Below are 23,578 nucleotides of genomic sequence, written 5' to 3'. Positions count from 1 at the left end.
AAGAGAAGAAGACCCTGAATGAGATTGATTAACTTAGTGACCGAGGTAATGGTGGATGTGTCGGAGACAGTGAGGCTGGCACAGGATAGAACAGGGTTCAGAGCTGTTGTAGGGTCACTGTGAGTTGCTAACAACTGGAAGGCACACAACAACAATTTAAAGCAGACTTTAGCTGTGGGTCAAATATAGTGAAACATGTAAAGGGTATTTCTGTTAATAAGAAAACCACAGGTATTACTCTGATTCTTGTTTAATTGATTATGGAGGAAAACACTAAATTCTAGTTAAACGTTAATAAAAATGAAAGATGAAAATCCTCACCCCTGCAACAAAATCACTTTTTTTGTGTGTTGTTTTTGTTTTTTGGGGTTTTTTTGTAATCCAGATTGAGAATCCTGTATTCCCCTGCCCTTATTATTTGTTTACAGTTCATTTGTTGCAGATAGAAAGTAAGCCCACAATCCACCCTTTTAGCTATGTGTATATATATGTACATTTTTATTGTGCTGTGTGAGAGTAAGTTGCAAAGTGCCATTTTCACTCTAAAATACAGTTTATCTCTTATGAATAAGAATTTTCTATATAACCTCAGTTGTATCATTATTATACTTGAGCTTTTTGTTTCATATTTTATATGGAAAATAGGTGTGTATGTTGTTGTCAATTCTTTTGATTTCTCTTGAACCAAATAAATGTTTCCGTTTCCAGCATTCCACAGAATCAGCTTTTTATTTCAGTGTTTCATTTTTCTCCCATCTGTCCACTGTGGTTCTGTTCAGAGGAGTCAGGAGTAGTAGCGAGGCACTCTTTAATTCTTCTGGTGTCAGGGTGGGTGAGGTTGTGGCATGTATAGGCTCTTGACTCTATAGACAGGTGTCATCTTTGAGACTAGTTTCCTTCTATTGATCCTGACAAGTAGAGACCACCTGATGTATCTTAGATGACTACTTAGAAACTTTTACAACTCCAGACACTACACATTTCACAAGGATGTGGAACATCAGCTTTGGGATTATAACATTTCGCTGAGTTGTCCCATGAGACAACATGAGTCATAAGCCTTTTTTTTTTTTTTTTTTTTTTGAGTCATAAGCCTTTAAACTCAGAAAATACTTAAGAAATTTGCCATTAGCTTAATTATATCATCGAAGTTGTCAGATTAAAAATCAAGGATGTTTACACTGCATCTGTAGATTTTTTTAATATATGATGTTTCCACTTATTCCCTCTCCTTTGGCTTCCCATAATGCTTATTCTCTGGTAGAATGTCACATTTTCTGGACGTGTGCTATTTTGTTACGATTAAATTCAGGTATGACATTGTTGTCACAACTACTCCATGAGGAATGTGTACTTTCCACATCGTGTAATACCAGTTTCTCTCAATAATTAATGTTGCTGAGTTTGATCACTAGCACAACTCTCAGCTGAAGTGAATTTATTTGTAATTAATAAGTAATTATTATCAGTTAAAGACTTATATTAATTATTTGATTGTAAGTTACTTTATTATTGAATAAAGAAGTTGTTCCACAGAATTACTACCTTCCTTTTGTTTTGGTTTTTTTAAAATAGGTGACCAAGTTAGTCATCGCGGTGCTCTGACAGGAGGGTATTACGACACCAGGAAGTCTAGACTTGAATTACAGAAAGATGTTAGGAAAGCAGAAGAAGAACTCGGTGACCTTGAAGCAAAGCTCAATGAAAACCTGCGTAGAAATATTGAAAATATCCTTTTTTTTTTGGTCTTGTATTTAATTAAGATAGTCTGGATAAGGAGCTGTTTTGGTTATAATAATTTTTGCATATGAGGTGTGTATTTCTTATCCAGTGAGGAAAATTTCTATGTCTTTCACATTGTTGTGTGCCCTGAGTCAGGAAGGAATCATAGCTGACCCTCCAGTGGGTTTGCAGAGATTGCTTATCTTTCTCCCCTCAAGCAGCTGGTGGATTCTGACTGAATGCCTTCGGGGCATTAGCACAGCCTCTACCACTAGACCACCACATTAGCTGCTTATTCCAGCACTTAAGCTGTTTGTCTGACTTCTAAAAACTGTGGCAAAACCCTGAAAACTTTTAATATAGACCCTTTGCTTAGCTATTTGTTATATAGCTAATTCCAGTGATGACACCTTTTTTTGGAGAAAACTACCTATGTAGTTTGGGGGAAAAAATCTTTTTAGTGTGTTTTATCTACTGATACGTAAAATATTAAATATTAAAACTGAGAAAGTTAAAATATTAACTAACTTTAAAAAATGACAGCATTGCGTGTTACTATGCATATTATTTATGAAAAGCATTTTTTAAAACATTTGGTAAGAATGACTTTGTTTTACATTTTTGTAAAGTTAGACTTTCTGACTTAAAAGACCAATTCTCAATCATATATTTCTGCAGTCTTTCATGATATGTTGGGGTATTTTGTTGTTTTTGAGAATATACACAAAAGTTACATACAGATTCAGTAATTTCTACATGTCCCATTTAGTGACATGGATAGCCTGTTATTTTGTTTGATCTGAAGAAAATTTGACCTGTATAGATAAAAAGCTTTTTCAGATTATTATGAATAATCTTCTTTGATATGACAGTGATTATAACACTCAGTAATAAGTGAGTTCTTAAAGATTAGTTTAATACAGATTTCATACATGGCTGCATGGAAATCCATTGGTATTGAATGAAGGTATCATACATAGTGGTGTGAAAATCTGTTGATCTGTTTATATCTAGAACCTGTTTTTTGCTTAGCCGTGCATGATTTGTAACATGCATTTATCATGAGTTGCGTAGATCTTCCAAGTGCTGACTTGTTTTATTATACAGTATCTTTTTTAAGTATTGGGAAGCTGTCAAGTTCATGGTGTTGAAGAATATTTTCTAAATTTCTCACTTTCATTTGAAAGCGAGTTTATGATTGACAGCAAATACTACAGTTGTTTTCCTTGAACTGAGCTTATTTCTTTATTTTCAAGGAAATTTCTGTCAAATGACAAAAGTCTTCAGTAACTATATTTGGTCTTACAGTCATTTTTGTTGTTACTTTTTTATTTTATTAATTTTTGTGTGTACCGTCAAATCGGATCTGACTGGTATAGGAGGAGATTGTCCCTACTTCTCCAGCATAGCATTTGGTGGATTCAAACCATGAACCTCTGGGATTGCAGCACAGCTGCTTGCCACTAGGCCACCGGAGCTATACAGTCATTCTTTTAAATAAAAATGTTATTGCACAAAAATGGCTAGTTTAGCTCATAAATAAAACCATTTTGTCAGTGCTTTTTCTTAAAATAACCATGGCCTTTAGAATAGGGTGAAAATATATGTACTTTTCATCCTGTCACATTACTAAAAATATAGCCAGTTAAACATAAGCATTAAAATAAAGTTAATAATTTTTATTCTTCCATGAAGGAAGTCTTAACACTGGCCTTTTTAAAAAGTTTTCTTTGAGTTTATAGCTTCTGCTTCACCAAGGCACCTGATAGCATAGAAAAAAAGGTACCTTGATTTTGATTTTGTAGAAATCTACAAGTTTAAGAACTGCCCAAATTTGGGAAGTTTTAAGTACAAAAAAGTATTAGAAAATAATAAAGAAGGATACTAGTAAGAGATTCCTTCCCATATTTAATAATCCAGCTAAGTTTAGTTCTCTCATGCTGAGAAAGGCCTATTCTTCATACAAAACTCACTAACATAGTGCCTTAAGCATAATAGATTATGTAGTTGGTATTTATTGTGTAACACTGTGACACGGATGTGTCAAATGCGTTAATGGTTGGCTACCCAGTGCGGACTGAGAGTGGGGTGGAGCTCCCCGATTGAACAAGCGTGGAAGGAGGAGTGGCATCCACGTCCATAATAGCCTGCCTCCGGAAATCCTATGAACTTGGAGAGGGGATGAAAGGCACCCAAGCATCGATGACTCTCCTTCATAGGGTCGCTATGAGTTGCCTGCAACTCGACGGCACTTAACAACAACAACAACAATTTGTTGTGTGGAAAAATGGTAACAATAACTAATGTTAGATTTGTTTTGCCTTCTTTTAATGTTTACCAAGAAGGAAGAGGGACAAAATAAGCTTATCTAAAGGTTTTCTTCCCCAAGAAAAAAAAACTTCTAAAACACAGCTGTTAGTAAAATTGTGTCCATGTTATGTTGGAAGCAAAATAATGGTGTGAAATACTTTAAGCTGCTTTCATGATTGAACTTGTTCAGTCTGTATTTAATTCAATATGATTACGCTCCACAATCTGAGGAAATAATTGGGGAGGGGGGGAAGAATGGTAAACAATGTTCCCTTTATAAGGACTGATGAGAATTCAGAACATAATGATACATTAACAACCTGGAAAGTGTTTTCCTTAGCCTTGTATATGGATTAATAATGAAATTGATCAGCTGATGAACCAAATGCAGCAGATAGAGACTCAACAAAGGAAATTTAAAGCATCCCGAGATAGTATCTTATCAGAAATGAAGATGCTGAAAGAAAAGAGGCAACAGTCAGAGAAAACCTTTATGCCTAAGGTTCGTAACTATGTATACTAACTGTTGTAGAGTTTTAATTGTATAGAATTTAAAAAATTTAAAATAGCTCATGTGTTACCTGGGTGGGTTTTTTAAATTTGGTTTTTGGACAATCATTTATGTACATTGTGTTTCAGTATATATGTTGTGTTTTATACTGTTAAATACTATTGATCAGATAGATATGCCTTTTATCACTCATGGGTTTCTTGAGTATATGTTCCTTATTTGTTTGAGCCCATACTTTGGCTATATCTACATCTGTCTGTATCACATTTGTTCCCAGGTGCACTCACCATCTTTTTCTGTAGGCTACAGTTGAACTTTAATGGACTAATAGACATTTTGAGCTATGGCATAATAGTACTGTCTGTCAGTATCTGTTTTTGTCTGTAAGACAATTACTTATAGAGTTGTTTGAATATTTATTATTTTGTTCAGATAGTATTACAATGAATGATAGAAAGAAAACTTGGTTATATTAGTCTAATAAATTTGAAGTTTTGACCAAAAAAATGAAAGTAGTGCATTTTCTTTTTCTGTAAAAAAAGAAAGGAAAGCCCAGTTCCTGTCAGGTTAGTTCTGGCTTACAGTGACTGTGCGATAGAGTGAAACTGCGCCTGAGGCTTTTCTTGCTTGTGAAGCTTTTAGAAGCAGTTAGCCACAGCTTATTCCTGCAGAGTAGCTGATGGATTTTGATGATGGAGTAGCCAGTCTTCAGATTAGCAGCCAGGTAATTAACTACTGCATTAAACCACTTTCATCAAGTTGATTCCAACTCATAGCAACCCCCCTTTGGTGAAATCAAATCACCAGCCATTTGGTTACTAGTGCAACATATGCACTACACTATCAGAGCTCCATGTGGAGTGCATAAATAATATTAAAATAAGCTTACAAAAAAGAATCAGTCACAGTGTTTACCATCTTACAACATATTACAGTTTTCCCTTGTGTTCTTATGAATAAGCATGAAGGCTTTGTGTAGTTTGATTGTAGAGTATGATCTATTCTCCATACTCCCGTAGTATTACTCTTAAACATTTTTCTTTTTGTGATACAGTCCTAATAATAAACTTTAATAACTAACATATGAGTTGGTATGAAAATTTACTTGGCTCACGTTACATGAAAGAGATAATTTCCAGTTTTTCTTTATTTAATATATGCAATAACTAGTGCCTTTATTAATAAATTGTTAATTTATCATACAGCAACGGAGCTTGCAAAGTTTGGAGGCAAGTCTGCATGCTATGGAGTCTACACGAGAATCATTAAAAGCAGAACTGGGAACAGATTTGCTTTCTCAGCTTAGTCTAGAAGATCAGAAGAGAGTAGATGCACTAAATGATGAGATTCGTCAGCTTCAGCAGGCAAGTACAATTGATGGGAAAAAATCTTCATTGATATAGGCAATTGTATTAAATGTCTTTCTTACAAGATAAAGAAATTTGGAAGAATGGAGTATTCAAATATAAAACTGAGACTTAAACTTTAAGTATAAATTGTTTTGTTGTATACCACTGAGTTGGAACCAACCCATAGCTGACCCTCCAGCAAGTTTTCAGAGGCAGTAATCACTCAGGAAGAGATGGCCATCCTTCTCCTGCAGATTAACTGTCAGATTTGAGCTTCATGCCTTTAGGATTGCAGTGCAGATTCGTCCCACTAAGCTACCAGAGCTCTGTTGTGTGCTGTAGAGTAGGAACTGATGACCCATAACTGACCCTCTGGAGGGTTTTCAGAGGCAGTTAATTGCATGGGAGGAGAGTCCCCATTGTCCCACAGAACAGCTGGGGGTCTAGAACCATGTGCCTTTGGAATTGCAGCACAGTTTCTTGCCACTAGGCCACTTCTTGCCACTAGAGCTGCATTAGAGTAAATAAAATTCAACACACTTTTCTAAACTGATTGGATATGTTAAGAATATCCAAGAAATCTTTCTTTTCTTGATCTTATTTAATACACATTTATCATTTGTAGGTCTGAACTTCTTAGCTTTGTGTTATTCTTCTGAGTACGTTTAGGTAATTAATAAGTTTTGGTCACACATTTCAACAACATTTAATTTCTTAAAATTTTTATTTTATATTGGTTTGCCTACAAAGTTCATGTATATTTTGTTTCACAGTATCCTTCATTCACATTGTGCTTCATATAATCATTCCCATTCATTGTTTTATAAAATTAATCACCATTGAACTATGCCCACTATTACCCTGTCTTTCCAGATCTTTCCCATTTCCTTTATCCCTCACTCCCTACACTCACTAAAGTTTGCAATTCTGTGATATCCCCCCTGCCCATCCTCACCCCTCTGCTCCTATCCTCCCCTCCTTGAATCCTCATACACATTTTACTAGTTACCTATTTGTGCAATCATGGTCTTATGCAGTATTTATCCTATGAGACTGAGTGAGTTAGTTCACTCAACATAATGCTCTCTAGTCTCTCCCAAGTTATGTAGTAATTTCCAAAGTCATTGTTCCTAAATGCTACATAGTATTCTGTTGTGTAAATGTACCACAATTTCTCAATCCATTCAATTGTGGTGAGATATTTGGACTATTTCCATGTTCTTGCAATGGTGCATGCTGCTGCTATGAACATTTGTGTACAAACCTCCATTTGTGTCTCAGTTCTAATTTCTTCAGGGTATATTCCTAGCAGTGAAAGATCTGGGACATAGGGAATTTTCTGTATTCGGCTTTTTTGAGGAAATTTCAAATTGTCTTCCAGAGTGGTTATACCATTTTACAATTCCACCAACATTGTATGAGAATTCCTCTCTTTCCACATCTTCTCCAACATTTGTTGCTTACTGTCCTGTTAAACTTTACCACTGCTACTGGGATGAGATGATACCTCATTGTGGTTTTGATTTGCATCTCTTATTGCCAGTGATTTTAAGCATTTCTTCATGTGTCTGTTAGTGATCCAGATGTCTTCCTCTGTGAAAAGTCTTTTTTTCCATTTTGTAATTGAGTTACCAGTCTTTGTCTTCTGGAGGCCCAGGAGTATTTTGTAAACTTTTGTTAGGAGACCCTTATCTGAGGTGGTATTGCCAAATGTTTTTTTTTCCCCCCAGTCAGTAGGTTTTCTTTTCAGTCTGTAGGAAAAAGTTTTTGATGTGCACAGGGAAGGTCCCATTCATCAGTTTTATCCTCTCCTAGTTGTGTATTTCTGACTGTAATTTTCAGCCTCTTTATACCATAGGCTAGGCGTTCTAAACTTGGTCCCACTTTGTCTCTTATGATCCTTATTGTTTGGGGTTTTACTATTATGCACCTTGAGTTGATTTGTGTGTGGTGAGAGGTGTGGATCCTGCTTCAGCTTTCTGCAGGTCGTAGTCCAGTTTGCCAACACCATTTGTTGAAGAGGTTGTCATTTTCTCATTTTAAGGTTTTGTTTCCTTGTCAAATGTTAGTTGACCACAGGTAGATGGGTTAATTTCTGAGTTCTCAGTTCTGTTCCGTTGGTATATCTGCCTGTCTTTGTAACCATGCTCTTTTGGTTATTACAGCTGTATAGTAGGTTTTGGGATCAGAGAGTGCTATGCCTCCACTTCATTCTTACTCAGTAGTGCTTTGCTTATTTGGAGTCTCTTTCTTCGTATAAACTCAACAGATGCCTTTTCTATTTCTTTGAAAAATGAATTTGGTATTTGTATTGGGATTATATTAAACAGATTGCTTTTGGTAGGATTGTCATTTTCACTATAATGAGTCTTTTATACATGAGCAGGGGACATTTTTCCATTTAATTTTTTTCTTGTTTCTCATGGAAGAGTTTTTGTAGTTTCCTTTCTAAAGATCTTTTGTGTCTCTAGTTGGGTTTATTCCTAGGTATCTCAATTTGTGGTTGGCTATTATAAATGGTATTGCTTTTCTTATCTTTCTTCTCTGTGTTATCTTTGTTACTGTAGAGGAATCCACCAACTTTTGTATATCTTTTATCTTGCTATTCTGCTAAATTGGTCCACTAGCTCTAATAGGTTATTTGGTTGAGTCCTTGGGGTTTTCTCTGCACACTATTATATCATCTGCATGTAGGAACTATAAGCCATCTTTTTACCAGTGTGGATCAAGTAAACCAACTACCCTTAATCTAGATATATAGAACATTCCACCCCAACACAGCACAATGCAAAGATATAAACATGCAAAATAGAGTCCAAAAATAAAAAGCAAGAAAATCCTACTACTTTCCAGAGCATACCTTATAGTCTTTTTCATTGCCACCGAGTCTCACCTTACTCAGTGCTGACCCCTCGTTGGGTTTCTCTGGCTGTAAATCATGTGGGAGGAGATTGCCCATCTTTCTCCTGAGAATCCACTGGTTGATTCGAACCATCAGACAGGTGTAGCCTTTGGGTGGGCAGCATGTCTTCCTTCTGACTAAGTCACCAGAGCTCTCTGTAAACAAACATAGGCACCAAAAATTGGTGGTTGACTAGATAAGGGAGTGAAGACATGAAACATAAGGCTTTTTAGAAAAATATAAGAAGTCATTTTAGCACTTATAAGCACCAGTAATGAAAAAGACTGGTTGTATGAGAAATGTGCATTCTTGTGTGGAGAAGTAATTTTTCTTCTTGATTCTAGGAAAACAGACAGTTGCTGAATGAACGAATTAAATTAGAAGGTATTATCACTCGAGTAGAAACATACCTCAATGAGAATCTGAGAAAACGCTTAGACCAAGTCGAACAGGTATGTTGTTTTTGAAGATTCTTTGGTGACTGTTTCTGTTCAGAGTGGTTATATTAAGTCTCTGATCTCAGGTGTTTAAGGACAGGAGGTCTAGCAGTCTGGCCACTTGAGTTTTTAGTGTGTGATCTTGGGCAATTTGTTTAAAATTTTTTTTGTTTTTAGCTTCCATTCTTCCAGTATAAAGCAAGCCATCCTCCTATATTGTAGATGTTTAATAAACATTAATATTTTCTCAGTAGTAGTCATATGTGAAAATGTGTGGTAATGATACCATTTTTTTAAGTGGATACTATATTTGGTATTACGTGAAGTGTATTGGTTTTCTTGAGTCTTTAAACAAAGCTATAGAAAAGATTGTCAGTCTAAATATTTTGAAGCAAACAAGATTACATTTTGTGGTTGAATGTTCATAAGTTCTTTTTGGTTGAAGGAACTTAATGAACTGAGAGAAACAGAAGGGGGAACCGTACTCACTGCCACAACATCAGAACTTGAAGCCATCAATAAGAGAGTCAAAGATACTATGGCACGGTCAGAGGGTAAGGGTTTTTGTTCTGTAAAAAAAAATTTATATCGTCGTTAGTTTTTTTGTTTTATAAAATTATTGGATACAAAATGATCTTCATCCAAATAGGCAAAAGCTTTATTGTATGTTTTCCATCATTAGGAACATTTTGTGGTGAATGGAGTTAGTTAGGATGTTGGTTACAAATAATAACCTTTATTTTCTGAAGTAACTTCATAGAGATCATAAGTTACTCATTTAAATACATGTTCAATTCTGAAGCTAAAATTCTGAATTTACTTAATATTTAATTGATGAGAAGAAATTATTTCCCATACATAAGAAATAGTAAATAATAGAAATTATATACTTTTTTTCTCATGTAGAGGTCTAATTTGGTACAAATTTAAACAAAAAAAAATCTAAAATGTGTTTCTTTAGATATATTTGATCATTAAAATAGTTTATTTTTTTTTAAAAAAGCAATGCTGAAAGAATATTTAGATAAATACCATGGCCACATTTTTTTTCCATCTTAGACCTAGACAATTCTATTGATAAAACAGAAGCAGGCATTAAGGAGCTTCAGAAAAGTATGGAGCGCTGGAAAAACATGGAAAAAGAGCACATGGATGCTATAAACCATGATACTAAAGAACTAGAAAAAATGACAAATCGACAAGGCATGCTGCTGAAGAAGAAAGAAGAGTGTATGAAAAAAATCCGAGAGCTTGGATCACTTCCCCAAGAAGCATTTGAAAAATACCAGACACTGAGCCTCAAACAGGTAAAACTTACTATTTTTAAATTAGCAGCCTTGTTGGAAACTTCCTTGTTTCAGAATCGTTAAAATTGAGCATATTTGTTGATCCAGACTTCTGTTTTCTCTCTAGTTGTTTAGAAAACTTGAACAGTGCAACACAGAGTTGAAGAAGTACAGCCATGTTAACAAAAAAGCTTTGGACCAGTTTGTAAATTTCTCTGAGCAGAAAGAAAAGTTAATAAAGCGGCAAGAAGAGTTAGATAGGGGGTACAAATCAATCATGGAATTAATGAATGTACTTGAACTCCGAAAATATGAAGCTATTCAGTTAACTTTCAAACAGGTATGTTTTTCTCAATAGTTAAAACACACATGCTAAATGAAAGTTGCCATTACTAACTAGTTTATAAAGATTTTAAACCTTCCCCTCCACTTATAAAAAGACCTAATAATACATGTGAACAAAAGCAGCATATAGGATGTTAACATATAATTTTAGTGTTTTACAAAGCTCTTAGACAGGATTCAATCTGTAGTTGTCCTTGTTTTTTGTTGGTTTTTTTTTTTAATTATTAATTTTAATACACATTTACAGAGATTTTGGATTTCCATTCATTCATTGCCTGTCCTTGTTTATAATTCAAAAAAAGTACTGAAGTTATTTTTGTATATTGTTTTGAGTATTACTATAAATAGTATATTTGAATACAGTCTTTTTCTTTTTTAAGGTATCAAAGAACTTCAGTGAAGTATTCCAGAAGTTGGTACCTGGTGGCAAAGCTACTTTGGTGATGAAGAAAGGAGATGTGGAGGGCAGTCAGTCCCAGGATGAAGGAGAAGGGAGTGGTGAAAGTGAGAGGGGTTCTGGATCACAGAGCAGTGTCCCATCAGTTGACCAGTTCACTGGAGTTGGAATTAGGGTAAAATATTCCACTTCCATTGTCCCTAGAGTATTATTTATATAGTATTTTGCAAATTATATACCATTTTAAGAGATAGTAATTGTTATATACTTCTTTAAGATACTAATTTATTAAATATTTTCTTAGGTGTCATTTACAGGGAAACAGGGTGAAATGAGAGAAATGCAACAGCTTTCAGGTGGACAGAAGTCTTTGGTGGCTCTTGCTCTGATTTTTGCAATTCAGAAATGTGACCCAGCTCCTTTCTATTTGTTTGATGAGATTGACCAGGCTCTTGATGCTCAGCACAGAAAAGCTGTGTCAGGTATAGTTGCCGTTTCCTACTTCTTAGTGCAAATGTAACTAAAATTGATAGCTTACCACTTGATTGTGGCTTCATGTTGCCTGAGGTATTTGGAAAGTTACTCTTTTTAACAGGTTTTAGAAAAATGTATCAACTGCTCTGAGAAAGACAAGGTTGCGATCTGTTGCCATGAGTCATAGTTAGCCTGATGGCATCTAACACCCCCACTTAAGAGAGAGATACTGCTAATTCATTTCTAAGATACCACCTTAAAGTGAATATTGTAATAAAACAAATCACAGCCATTATTTTATTTCCCGATGTGTGTGAAAGTTTTGTCTACAATATGATGTATTAAGTGTGCAATAATAGCATTATGGAAATGTTTGGAATATCATCATTACTAAAATATGACATAGATCAAATGAGTACATCTTATTGCAAAAAAGTGGTGCCAGTAGACTTGCTCACCTAGTCAACAGGGTTTGCCACAAACTTCCTTTTTTTTTTTTTTAAATGAATTATCTGTGGCATGAATAAAGTACACTAAAATGAGATGCCTGTGATTCTTGGAACTAGTTAAAAAATTCTCATCCAGTGAAGTCTCTTGCCATTACCAGACTTGCTTCTGTTTAAAGAATCTCCTTTTGTTTTTCTATATGTTGACCTATGGGTAGTTGGGAGCAGTGGGAAGGTTGTTCTTGTATTTTCTCTGGCATTTCTTATGCTGCTCTAGAAGTTGCTTCTTTCTATTAAAGGAAAACAGTATGTTGTAACTAAAATATTGAGGTTCAAGATCTCTTCCTGTTTTTGAAAGCAGGTTGATAGTTTCTGTACTTCTGTATTAATAAAAAAAGTAAAATAAAAAATTTGACAGCTTTGAATTTTAGTTTAAAGATTGCTTTTTAAATATTCAAGTCTCCTGAGAAAGGAACTTACTAAAATATTCCTTTTAACAGATATGATTATGGAACTTGCTGTACATGCTCAGTTCATTACAACCACATTTAGGCCTGAACTGCTAGAGTCAGCTGACAAGTTCTATGGTGTAAAGTTCAGAAACAAGGTAATACTGTTTTTACATTAAATTCTGTGCTGTGTTTAATCAGTTTTGTTTAATTCTGGTTTTGTCTTGAAAGAAAATTTAGTAAGTCATTACTTATCTAGTGATGATATCTACAAAAAAACCTTTAACACTATTTTGTGCCATTCATTTTACTCATTTCTCTTCTTTAATATTAAACAGTATCTTCCTTTCCAATCTATGTCAATGCTGCTTTAATATACAGTTTATAACATTTAAATACATTCTTTTATATTTGGCAGGGCCAAAGAGCTCTTCCTCCTCTCCCTATTTTTTAGGATTGTTTGATGAAATACCAAAGATTAATTTGGGCTAGATTTGAGGTATATAAAAACTGAGAAAAAGAAATAGTTAAAATATTTAGATATAAGTACTTACTCAAATATCTTTAGAGCATTAATGGACAGAATGACTTTTAAACCCATGCATTTTCCTACTGTAACATTGAACAAACACCATTTGAAGTAAAGTTTTAATAGTCCTTATAATGATTTGGGTTGATATGTAAATTTATAAAAGATAAGCTTAATATCTTAAATATTACCCTATTTGATTTCTATAACACTATTATATTTTTTGCTTTAATGTAAGATTTAACAGATTTTGTTTTAAATATTCTTTGTTCTTTTAGGTTAGTCATATTGATGTGATCACAGCAGAGATGGCCAAAGATTTTGTAGAAGATGATACCACTCATGGTTGATGGAAACTATTGCCTCCTGGGTTGGAAGATGTGTATAGTAATATGATTCTCATACCCAGGAAATGTAAATTAAAATATTTGATCATTATTAATAGTTTTCAGACTTAGAACATAAATATTCTTTTTATATTTCTCTGTATTTTATAAAATACTCTGTAATGTTACATTTCTACATATAGTTTAAGAATTTTATTTCCAAGTTTTTTGTAAAGTGTCCTCCTATTTTAAATCTTAAAATATGCTAAATATTCTTTCCTAATTATTTTATCAATTATACTGCCTCTTTTTTATAGCTGCAATAAAATAATTGGTTTTATGACTACTTTTATTTCGTATCCTTTATAGTTATACTAATTAGAAATATATTTTTTTCCCCAATATACTTTTTATTTTGACTCAGAAAACGTCAGCCTTCACCTAAAGGAAGATGAGAGAAGACTTTTTGTTTCATAGTCTGTTATATCAGATGGTTTTTAATTCTGATTATTCTAGTAGCAAATGCAAAATCAGATTAATGCTTTTACATACAAAACTCTTTAGAAATTTAGTAATATTTTTTCAAAATTCCAAGAAATCTCTATAAGTATTTATAAATGTATAATTTTGGGACCTTTAAAAATACATAATGATTACTGTGATAGGTACCTTAAAGACTTTTCTACTCTATTTTCTTAGAAAATCATGCAATTGTGGAACCGTATTTTACTGCAACAGTATCTTAACTATAGATAATGGTACAAGAAGCTGTAGAATTAAATTGTTTTTGTTGTTGTTGATTGCCTTCAAGTTGAGCACGATTTACAGTGCCCCTGTGAACAAAAGGCCTGAAGCCCCTCTACAACTATCAACATTTATCAAATTTCATAGAGTTTCTGGAGGCATGTTACTTAGGAAGTGTATGCCATTCCTGCTTCTAATGAGTTAAATTATAGGCGGACATATGAAAACTGACATTTTTCTTTTTTTCTTTAAATTTTAAAAGTAAGCAACAGTAAACCTGTTTTTGGAGTTTTTTGTTTTATTTTTGTTTTATTTAAATTTATTACTAATTTCAGTAAAAATTTATAGAGACTTTGGATTTCCATTCATTCGTTGTTGCACTTTTCTCCCCTCCCAGCCCTCTCCCCAGTTAACCTGTTTTTAAAAACATTTGGTTAATTTTTTTAAATAAAATTTTTAGTTTTCATTATGATTTTAACAAAAGTTTACAGAAAAGTTAAATTTTTATTCATTATTGTTAATACATTTTGCCCCATCTTCCTTCCTTCCCTCTCCCCAAAGTTGACTTTTTAAAAAAAAAAAAACACAAAACCACAACTCATTTATTGTTGCACAGTTACCTCCTCCTCTCCAGTAGTCTTTGCAATGTACCTTTTATTCTGGGCTGTTGTCATACATATACTGCCTAAGTCATATATTCCTTTTAAACAGTCCTTTCCTTCATCTGTTCCAATGCAGTTATCTATCCACTCTTATCCTGTTCTCCCTACCCCCTGTTTTATAACAGTGGGCTGTGCAGTATTTATCCTTTTGTGACTGAGCATAATGTCTTCCAGGGTCACCCATGTTATATAATTGTTATGAGTTCATTGTTTTTCAGAGCTACATAATATTCCATTGCATGAATATACCATAGTTTTTCTATCATTTGTTTGTTGATGGGCACTTGAGTTTCTTCTATCTCTTTGCTATTGTAAATAATGTAGCAATAAACATGGGTGTGCATATATCTGTTTGGATGGCAGTTCTGATTTCATTATGGTATATTTCCAGGAGTGGAATTGCTAGATCAAATGATATTTCTATTTACAACTTTTTGAGAAAATGCTAAACTACCTTCCATAGAGCTTGGACAATTTTATTCTCCCACCAACAGTGAAAAGGGGTTCCAGTCTCTCCACAACTTTGTCAGCATTTATTGTTTGCTGCTGTTTTGAACTTTGCTGTTGTTTCTGGGTGGTTAGTTCTGAAAAGAGATTTTTCAGCTAGCAACTAAAAGGGGACTAATCCTTTCTTCAATTTCTCATAAAGAGAAAATACTGATATATAGAGGTGTGGGGGTGGAGAATAGTTTTAAATTCTCATGACTTTCAAGCCTGTGGTATCTTTACATGACAGCATCTACTCTTGCTGTTTCTTCACTTTTTACTCAGGCATGTTTCTTTGTCAGAGGATATTAATAAGTCAGGTTTTTATTTTTATGCAGAATCTGATAATGTTAAGCAAGGGAAGAGTAACTAGGAGCCAGATGTGTAATGATAGTTAAAATTGGTGACAGGAAAGGTGTCAGCAGTATTAGATCTTTTTTTTTTTAATTTTATTATTATTTTGTGTGTCTGTGTACCATCAAATCAGATCTGACTGGTACAGGAGGAGATTGTCCCTCCTTTCCCGGCAGAGCATCTGGTGGATTTCGAACCATGTGCCTCTGGGATTGCAGTGCAGCTTCTTGCCACTAGGCCACCAGAGCTCCCCTGAGATCTTGTGTGCCTTGGAGTTGCTACTCATTACTTGCTCTCCAGTAGATTTTTAGAGGCTATAAATCACATAGAAAATGATTGTCCATCTTTCTCAGAGCAGCTAGTAGATTAGAGCTGTGTTCCCTAGTATTAGGTGTACTCTCTAGAAATTAGGAGCATCTTTCCTTCTCTAGTTGAGTGTTGTATTGGTTTGTGGGGTTTTTTGTTACCCTCCTTTAAAAAGTATGTGTGTTAGGTAGAAATTATCCTCTACTTTTGTGTCAGTATTGATTAATAGTATTACCCTTGTTTACTTTCATACTAAGTAAGGAGAAAAGCTAGCTTTCCCTTTTCCTTGGGGAAAAGTTATGACAATCTATTTTACTAGACTTGTTCCTTAGAAGTTTGTTATGGACTGTATTTTGACTGCCCAGACAATTTGGATTTTGTCCTTGAGGCATCCAGACCTTTCCAGAGGGTTGGTGCTGATGAAGTGGTTCACATGGGGCTGGTCAGTGCAGAAAACCACCTCTTTTTTTTTTTACTTTATTATTTTTGTGTGAGTATACCGTCAAATCAGATCTGACTGGTACAGGAGGAGATTGTTCCTCCTTCCCCCGGCAGAGCATCTGGTGGATTCGAACCGTGCGCCTCTGGGATTGTAGTTGCAGCTCCCTTCCACTAGGCCACCAGAGCTCCCCAGAAAACCACCTCTTAACAGCTGACCTCAGGCGCGAAGGTTGGACGAGAGGGAGGATTGGATCTCTATAGTCATGCCAATGTAATGAGACCCCGTAAAGGCTCTGGACACTTTATGGGCTTCCTGTTTGGTGAAAGATACCCGTCCACATAGTTGAGTTGTGTGCTCATTTTTTTTTGTTAAACAGAAATTCTTTGTTGAAAAGCCTCCCAAACCTTATGGTAATAGTCTCTTCATGTGTGTCTTCTGTTGTAATAAAACTAATCATAAGTATATTGCTTTCCTAAGGTCTATGAGTGATTCCAGTGAATTACTGAGAGAAGTGAATTAACAGGGAAGTGTTCAGAGCCTTGGATCAGAAGTAAGGAGGGTCTCTATATACCCTTGAGCTGATATTCCAAAAAAAAATGAGAAAACATTTATGGTCTACAGGTTAGAATTGAAGGGCCTTAGGGACCTCTAAACTTGTGCCTGTGTCAGAAGTCGTGGAAGACTTGGCAGTCTGGAAGGAGAGTGTGTTCTCCTGAACTCTGACCTAGCTTGATGTGTTCATAGAGTCCAAGCAGAATGAATGTGCTGCATGACCACCTGGTTTCAGAACAAATAGAGAAGAAGAAAATTTAAGTAGATTGATTTATTTTTCTAGTAGTCACATTAAATTCTTCTTGCTAAAGTGAGTTGGTTACATTTCTACAGGGAACATTAGTTTGAGGCCTAAAGGGGTAAACAAACAAAATAATTGCACATAAACAGCTAAGTAACTGACAGATCATGGCCGAGCAGACTGTCCGGTACATTTGCTTTTTATTTCTGCCACATAAAGAAAATGTGCTGTTGTGTCATGTTTGTATAGTGTTGATTGATCTTCACACAGAGAAGCAGATTTTTAAAGGAGTGAGTCACCGCCATCTTTTAGATTTTTCCTTTCCCTCCCTACTCTTTTTTTCTTTAGACTATGTCTATTTTATTATACTCTAATGACTTGTCTCAATGTCCTGGGGGACTGGATTACTCTTGGCTGTCAGTCTTCTACACGCAGGATGCCAGTGTTGGCTCATAAATCTGCAGTCATGTGGCACTCAGTTTTCCCTTCCTAGAGACAGAGTCAGCTGGGTCTAAGAGCCGTTGTGGCAGCCAGTAGCTGCAGACACAAGGCAGCATAGAGACTTGATCTGCAGAGAACGTGACGTGCTCTTGTCATGGTGGTTGGTGAAAGGTTATTATAAACAGAGCATTAGCATTTAAGAGAGATGTTTTATGGATTTTGTATGGCTATGGCCCTCTGGTGGCTTTTAATGGTAAGGAGTTTCCCTGCCAACCCAAAGGCAGGAGGTTCAAATCTTCAAGCTGCTTCGTGGAAGACAGATGAGCAACTCAACCATGTGATTTTTTTTGTTGTGTGCCACAGAGTTCAAACCGACCCATAGCTGACCCTCCAGCAGGTTTTAAGAGGTGGTAAATTGCAAAGGAGGAGATTTACAGCCTCTGAAAACCTGCTGTTGGGTAAGTTCCAATTCAAGAGCTCGTAAGAGTATCTTGGCCTGTGGTCAGATCAGTCAGTGCTTGACCGATCAAGTGCATTACAGTACAGACATTCAAATGTGCAGTGATAAATCCTGTTTGAGCCTCTTAAATAACTCATTTATTGAAAAGTGATGGCCATAACAACTGTTGGTCTCTCTGGAGTAGAATGAAAGGCTCAAAGGAGAAACTTGTGAGACACACCTTGTATGGATTTGGATCGTGCCTTGCTGGCACTACTGACTGTTCTAACCAGGGACACAGTAGAACATTTAACACTCAAATTACTGGAGCGGGGAAAAAAATCCCAGACCTTCTGGACTTACAGATTAGAGGAACTTCCAAGCTACCCCAAGGCAAAAATTGAGGCAGAGAGGATCCAGATTAATGGAGAGAAAGAGAATGGAAATGAGAATGCTGCTGATGTAAAAGTGACCAATGATTTCTATCAAAATTGTTAAAAGGGGAGCTGAGTGTGCTATGTAAATTTGCTGTATAAAATGTGAAACAGTTTAATAAAAATGAAGGAAAGTCTGGAAAGAAAAATCGAGTTGTTAGGTGCTGCCAAGTTGACTTCAACTCCTTGTGACCCTGTATGAGCAGAGATTGAAACCCTGCCCTGTCCTTCACCATCCTTATGTCCCCCCCACACCAGACCCTTTTGTTAGAATCACATGTCAACCCTTTTTTTAAAAAAATTTTTTTTAATATTTTATTGTAAGTTTACAAAGAACTTGGGATTTACATTCATTCATTGTTGCACATTTTCCTCCCTGCCGCCTCCCCCCGTCTTTTTTCTTTAGAAAAAAGTTCTTTCATTAACACTCTCTGTCTTGACCTCTTTCTTACCTTTTCAGCACGATGTCTTGTTCTTGATAACATGCCCAAAATATGTGAGATGAAGTCTCACCATCCTTGCTCTAAGGAGCACTCTGGTTGCAGTTCCTCCCAGATGTATTGATTTTAGGAATAATAGTAATGTTCAGAGCTCTTCACCAGTACCAAGTTCAAAGGCTTTGATGACTTTTCATTTGTCCTTATCCAACTTTCTGATGCATAAGAAGCAGTTGAAACCATGGCTTGGATCAGATTCACCTTAGTCTTTAAACTGACATCCTTTTTCTTTAGTGCTTTAGAGAGGTCCTTGACCACAGATTTTTCCCAGTGGACTGGTCCTTGGAGAAGGACATCATGCTTCGAAGGGTAGAGGGACCACACAGAGGAAGACCCTAGGTGAGATGGATTGATACAGTAACTGGGGTAATAATAAGGGTATATGTTGTTGGAGTCAGTGAGACTGGCTCAGGAGAGGGCAGGATTCAGAGCTGTTGTGCATAAGGTCACTATGAGTCACAGGCGACTTGATGACAACAACAGTACATCTTTTGATTCTGTTGCTACCATAGGTGTTGATTATGGATTCAAATAAAATTAATTTGTTGACACCTTCAATCTTCATCTATCATGATGTTGCTAATTAGTCCACTGGTAAAGATCTTTGTTTTCTTGATGTTGAAGTGCATTCCATATTGAAGGCTGTAGTTATCTTTTGTGGTAAGTACTTCACTTTCTGCATGCAAAGATTTTGAGCCTTTAAGTCTGATGTCTCATTCTTCATGTTTCTCAGTTTCTCAAATTATTTATTCAGGATACACGTTGGATAGATCATGATAGAGAAAGAATACAACCCAGACAACTGCTTTCTGGTCTGTGGACTTCCCTTGATGGACTACACAGCAATTAGACTGGCAACATCTGTGGAAAGATTCAGTGGATTTAAGAAATTGGAGCAGATTCGAACAAACATCTGTATCACCTACTCATAAGCAAGTTCAGATTGAAGCTGAAGAAAATGAAAGTCCACAAGAGTGAGAATATGACCTTTCCCAATGGCATTTTTAAAAGCTGCTCAAGAAAGTTGATACACTGAACATTAATGACTGAAGACAAGGTGAGTTGCTAGTGACATCAAGGACATCATCCACGGTGAAAATAGAAGATCGTAACAAAGACAGCAAAGAAGATTGGATGTCAGAATAGACTTTGACACTTGTACTAGAACATAAAGAAGACAAAGCTGGATGTTAAAATGAAAAGTACAGATAACCGGAACTAGAAAACCAAAAGGGAAGAATATGCTCAGCATTTGTCAAGTTGAAAACTGAAGAACAAATTCAAACTTCAAGTTCCAATACTGAAGACAAGGTTTTGAATGATGTAGAAAGCATTTAAAAAGATGGAAAGACTATAGTGACTATCAATAAGAATTGGTTGACACTGAATTATTTCAGTGAATAGCATGTGTTAAACAGTGTTGCTCACAAGAACATGGAAACAGCCCAAATGCCCAACCACAATTGAATGGATTGAGAAATTACGGTACACTCAAATGATGGAATCCTACACAACACACAGGAGCAATGGTTTTGTAAATTATTACCTAACTTTGGAGAGCATTATGCTAACTGAACGAACTCAATCTCAAAAGGACAAATATAAGACCATTATTGCAGAATAAGTATGAGGACCCAAGGAGGGGAGCAGAAGGGTGAGGATGGGGCTCAGGGACTGATGTTAATTATAGGGTTGCACAATTTGATGGGTAGAGGAAGGGGGGCTAAGGTGCTTGGGAAGGTCTGGTGTGGAGAACAATGTGTACAAACTCTTAATAAACCAGTACAAAATAAATAAAAATAGAACTGAGATAAAGTAAAATACCTTTTTATTCATTAGTTTAAAATAACACTAATATCCTGTTAAATCCTAACATTTAATAAACTTTTTCATAAAATTTTTTATGTGTGTGTATAAGGATCCAATGGTGCTGAGGGTCCAAGCTGTGCATAGGAAGAAATTAAGGGCCAAGGGATTGATGAAATACCACCTGAAACATTTCAGAACAGATGCAGCCCTGGATGTGCCTACCAGTTTCTGCCAATAAATTTGGAAGACAGTTGCCTGGCCAACTGACTGGAAAAGATCGATACTCTCATTCCCAAAAAAGGTGATCCAACAAAGTGCATATGCAGGAAAAATCTTGAAGATTATTTAAAAATGGATAGATCAGTACATTGACAAGGAACTACCAAAAATTTAGTCTGAGTTCAGAAGAGACCATGAGAGGAAGGATATCATTGCTGATGGATCCTGATTGAAAGCAGAGAATCCCAGAAGGGTGTTTACTTCTGTTTTTTTAACTATGCAAAAACATTTGACTGCATGGGTTATAATTATGAATAGCACTGAGAAAAATAGGAATCCGAGAGCACTTATTTTTGCTCAGAGTACTTGGAGATAAGAAAAAAAAGCACAACAGAAAATTATATTTGAAAGACAAGTTTAAGGCCAAGTCATTTGGAACTAAGGTCACTAAGAAGTAGACAATGTGCCATTAGAATAAAAACTGATCAGCTGATCCTTCAGTGTGTTCAGTGGTGGTAAATCATGGAGAACAGGAGGTGACTGCCCATTTTCTATAAAGAAATTTTTAATTTGTTTTGAATTTTTAAGTTTTTAATTTGCCAGTGCTTCATGCCTGGAGCATGTCCAGCCTGATGACGGATGAAGGATCGTACGTGTGTGTGTGTGTGTGTGTGTGTGTGTGTGTGTGTTGATGCCATTGGGTATATTAGTTTCTTTCACAGCAATCTTCCTATGTGAAGGCAGAGACCAAGCACACGACTTCACTTAGGTCCAGAACCACTAGAGGGGGCCTGTGACACATGCCACCTCCTCCTCCATGTTCTTGCTCCAGTTTTTTTCAAACTACAGTTTGCTCTCTGGTTCCTTATTAGTAGAGTTCCAGAAGCAACGAGAAAGTCGAGATGTGATATTCTTGTGAGTTCTCTGTTGCAGGAGTTTATGAGCTAAGTGTTAACTGCTTGCAGCTCAGACATGTAAAGTAGATGCTATTTGCCAAGTGCTTGCAACACGCTGTGATGCTGTTTGGAAAGCCCTGCAGCAGCTGTTGAAGGGGGTCTTGTTAACACAATGGCAACGTCCTCACTGATCTATGTGTCTCCACAGAGAAGCAGCTTTTACTGTCTGGGCTTTCTAAATTCTCACAGGGACCCAGAAGACATTGTCTTAGTTTTATACATTTACTGTTTCTGTCAATTAATCCGACTCCTTCAATCAAGATGGCTTTGCCTGCTTTGTTGTTTTTATTATTTATTTATTATTTTCATTATTATTATTATTAATTTATTTATAACCTCTCACCTCAGTAACAATAGCAAAGTTCACCTGAGCAGCAAACAGTAAATGCTGATGAGGTTGTGAAAAGATTGAAACTCTTTTTCATTGCTGGTGGGAGTGTTAAGTGGTGCAAGCACTATGGAAGGCAGTTTGGTGCTTTGTCAAAAAATTGGAAATAGAAATACCATTTGATCCAGCAATTCTACTAGGAATATACCCTAAAGAAAGAAACTAGAATTGCCATTGAAACAGATATATGCACACTCACGTTTATTGCTGAGTTATTCACAATAGCAAAGAGATGGAAACAACCCAAGTGCCCATCAACAAACGAATGGATAGAAAAACTAAGGTATATCATACAATGGAATACTACACAGCTCTGAAAAACAATGAACTTGTAAAACATACAACATGGGGGACCCTGGAGCACATGCTGAGTGAAATATCTCAGTCACAAAAGGACAAATACTGCATAGCACAACTGTTACAAAGCAGGTCTGACTTGGGGGGGTTGGGAGGAGAATAGGATCAGAGTAGCAAGATAACAAAACACTACATTGGAACAGATGAAAGAAAGAACTGTCTAAAATGAATATATGATTAGGCGTTAAGTATATACAACAGCCCAGAATAAGAGAGAGGTTATAGTAAAGAGGACTGCGGTTTAGGGGTGGGAGGGGGCAGGTAGGTAGTAACAATGAATGAATATTTAAAAAAGTGAACTTGGTGTAGATGTTCATTGAAATGAAAAATAAAATATTTAAAAAACTGAACTTGGGGAGGAGGAAGGGAGGGTGAGGGGGTAAACTGTGCAATGATGAATGAGACTCTAACTTCTCTGTTAGTTAAATTCACAACTAAAATGAAATTTTACTTTAAAAAAAGTTTCTTATTTTAAAGTCATCCCCATAATCCTTAGTCAAAGTTAGTGGCTCCTTCTGTTTCGCAGAGGGAGCTCTGGTGGCTTAGTGGTAAGGAAGTGTATTGCCAATGCAAAGAAAGGTACATGGTTCGAAGCCATCAGCACTCTGTGGGAGAAAGGCATCTTCTCCCGTGCAAATCCTGCTGTGGTTCCCTTCCGACTTGATGTTACTCAACAACAAGAAGCAAGCATTTAGCATAGTGCTGGGAATTCTTACTGGTTTGTTTTCTGCTAAGTTATCTGACAGCTGCCGCCTTGGGAGAAGGCAC

At 35.9% G+C, this 23,578-nt stretch overlaps 1 protein-coding gene across 1 annotated transcript in view; it reads left to right on the top strand.

The window, feature by feature from the left end:
- Positions 1 to 13,507, top strand: part of SMC3 (structural maintenance of chromosomes 3) — a 50,272-nt gene extending 36,765 nt beyond the window's left edge. Inside the window, exons 19-29 of the mRNA XM_006879943.1 lie at positions 1,576 to 1,728; positions 4,383 to 4,534; positions 5,749 to 5,907; positions 9,139 to 9,246; positions 9,677 to 9,785; positions 10,291 to 10,538; positions 10,645 to 10,857; positions 11,243 to 11,434; positions 11,564 to 11,741; positions 12,680 to 12,786; positions 13,436 to 13,507. Coding sequence (XP_006880005.1) covers positions 1,576 to 1,728; positions 4,383 to 4,534; positions 5,749 to 5,907; positions 9,139 to 9,246; positions 9,677 to 9,785; positions 10,291 to 10,538; positions 10,645 to 10,857; positions 11,243 to 11,434; positions 11,564 to 11,741; positions 12,680 to 12,786; positions 13,436 to 13,507 — 1,691 coding nt within the window. The remainder of the gene's footprint in view (positions 1 to 1,575; positions 1,729 to 4,382; positions 4,535 to 5,748; positions 5,908 to 9,138; positions 9,247 to 9,676; positions 9,786 to 10,290; positions 10,539 to 10,644; positions 10,858 to 11,242; positions 11,435 to 11,563; positions 11,742 to 12,679; positions 12,787 to 13,435) is intronic.
- Positions 13,508 to 23,578: the final 10,071 nt, after the last annotated feature.

Source organism: Elephantulus edwardii, unplaced genomic scaffold, assembly GCF_000299155.1.
Source record: "Elephantulus edwardii isolate Elephantulus edwardi_28Jun2011 unplaced genomic scaffold, EleEdw1.0 scaffold00006, whole genome shotgun sequence".
Classification (NCBI taxonomy): Eukaryota; Metazoa; Chordata; class Mammalia; order Macroscelidea; family Macroscelididae; genus Elephantulus; species Elephantulus edwardii.
This window is presented reverse-complemented; position numbering and strand designations above follow the sequence as displayed.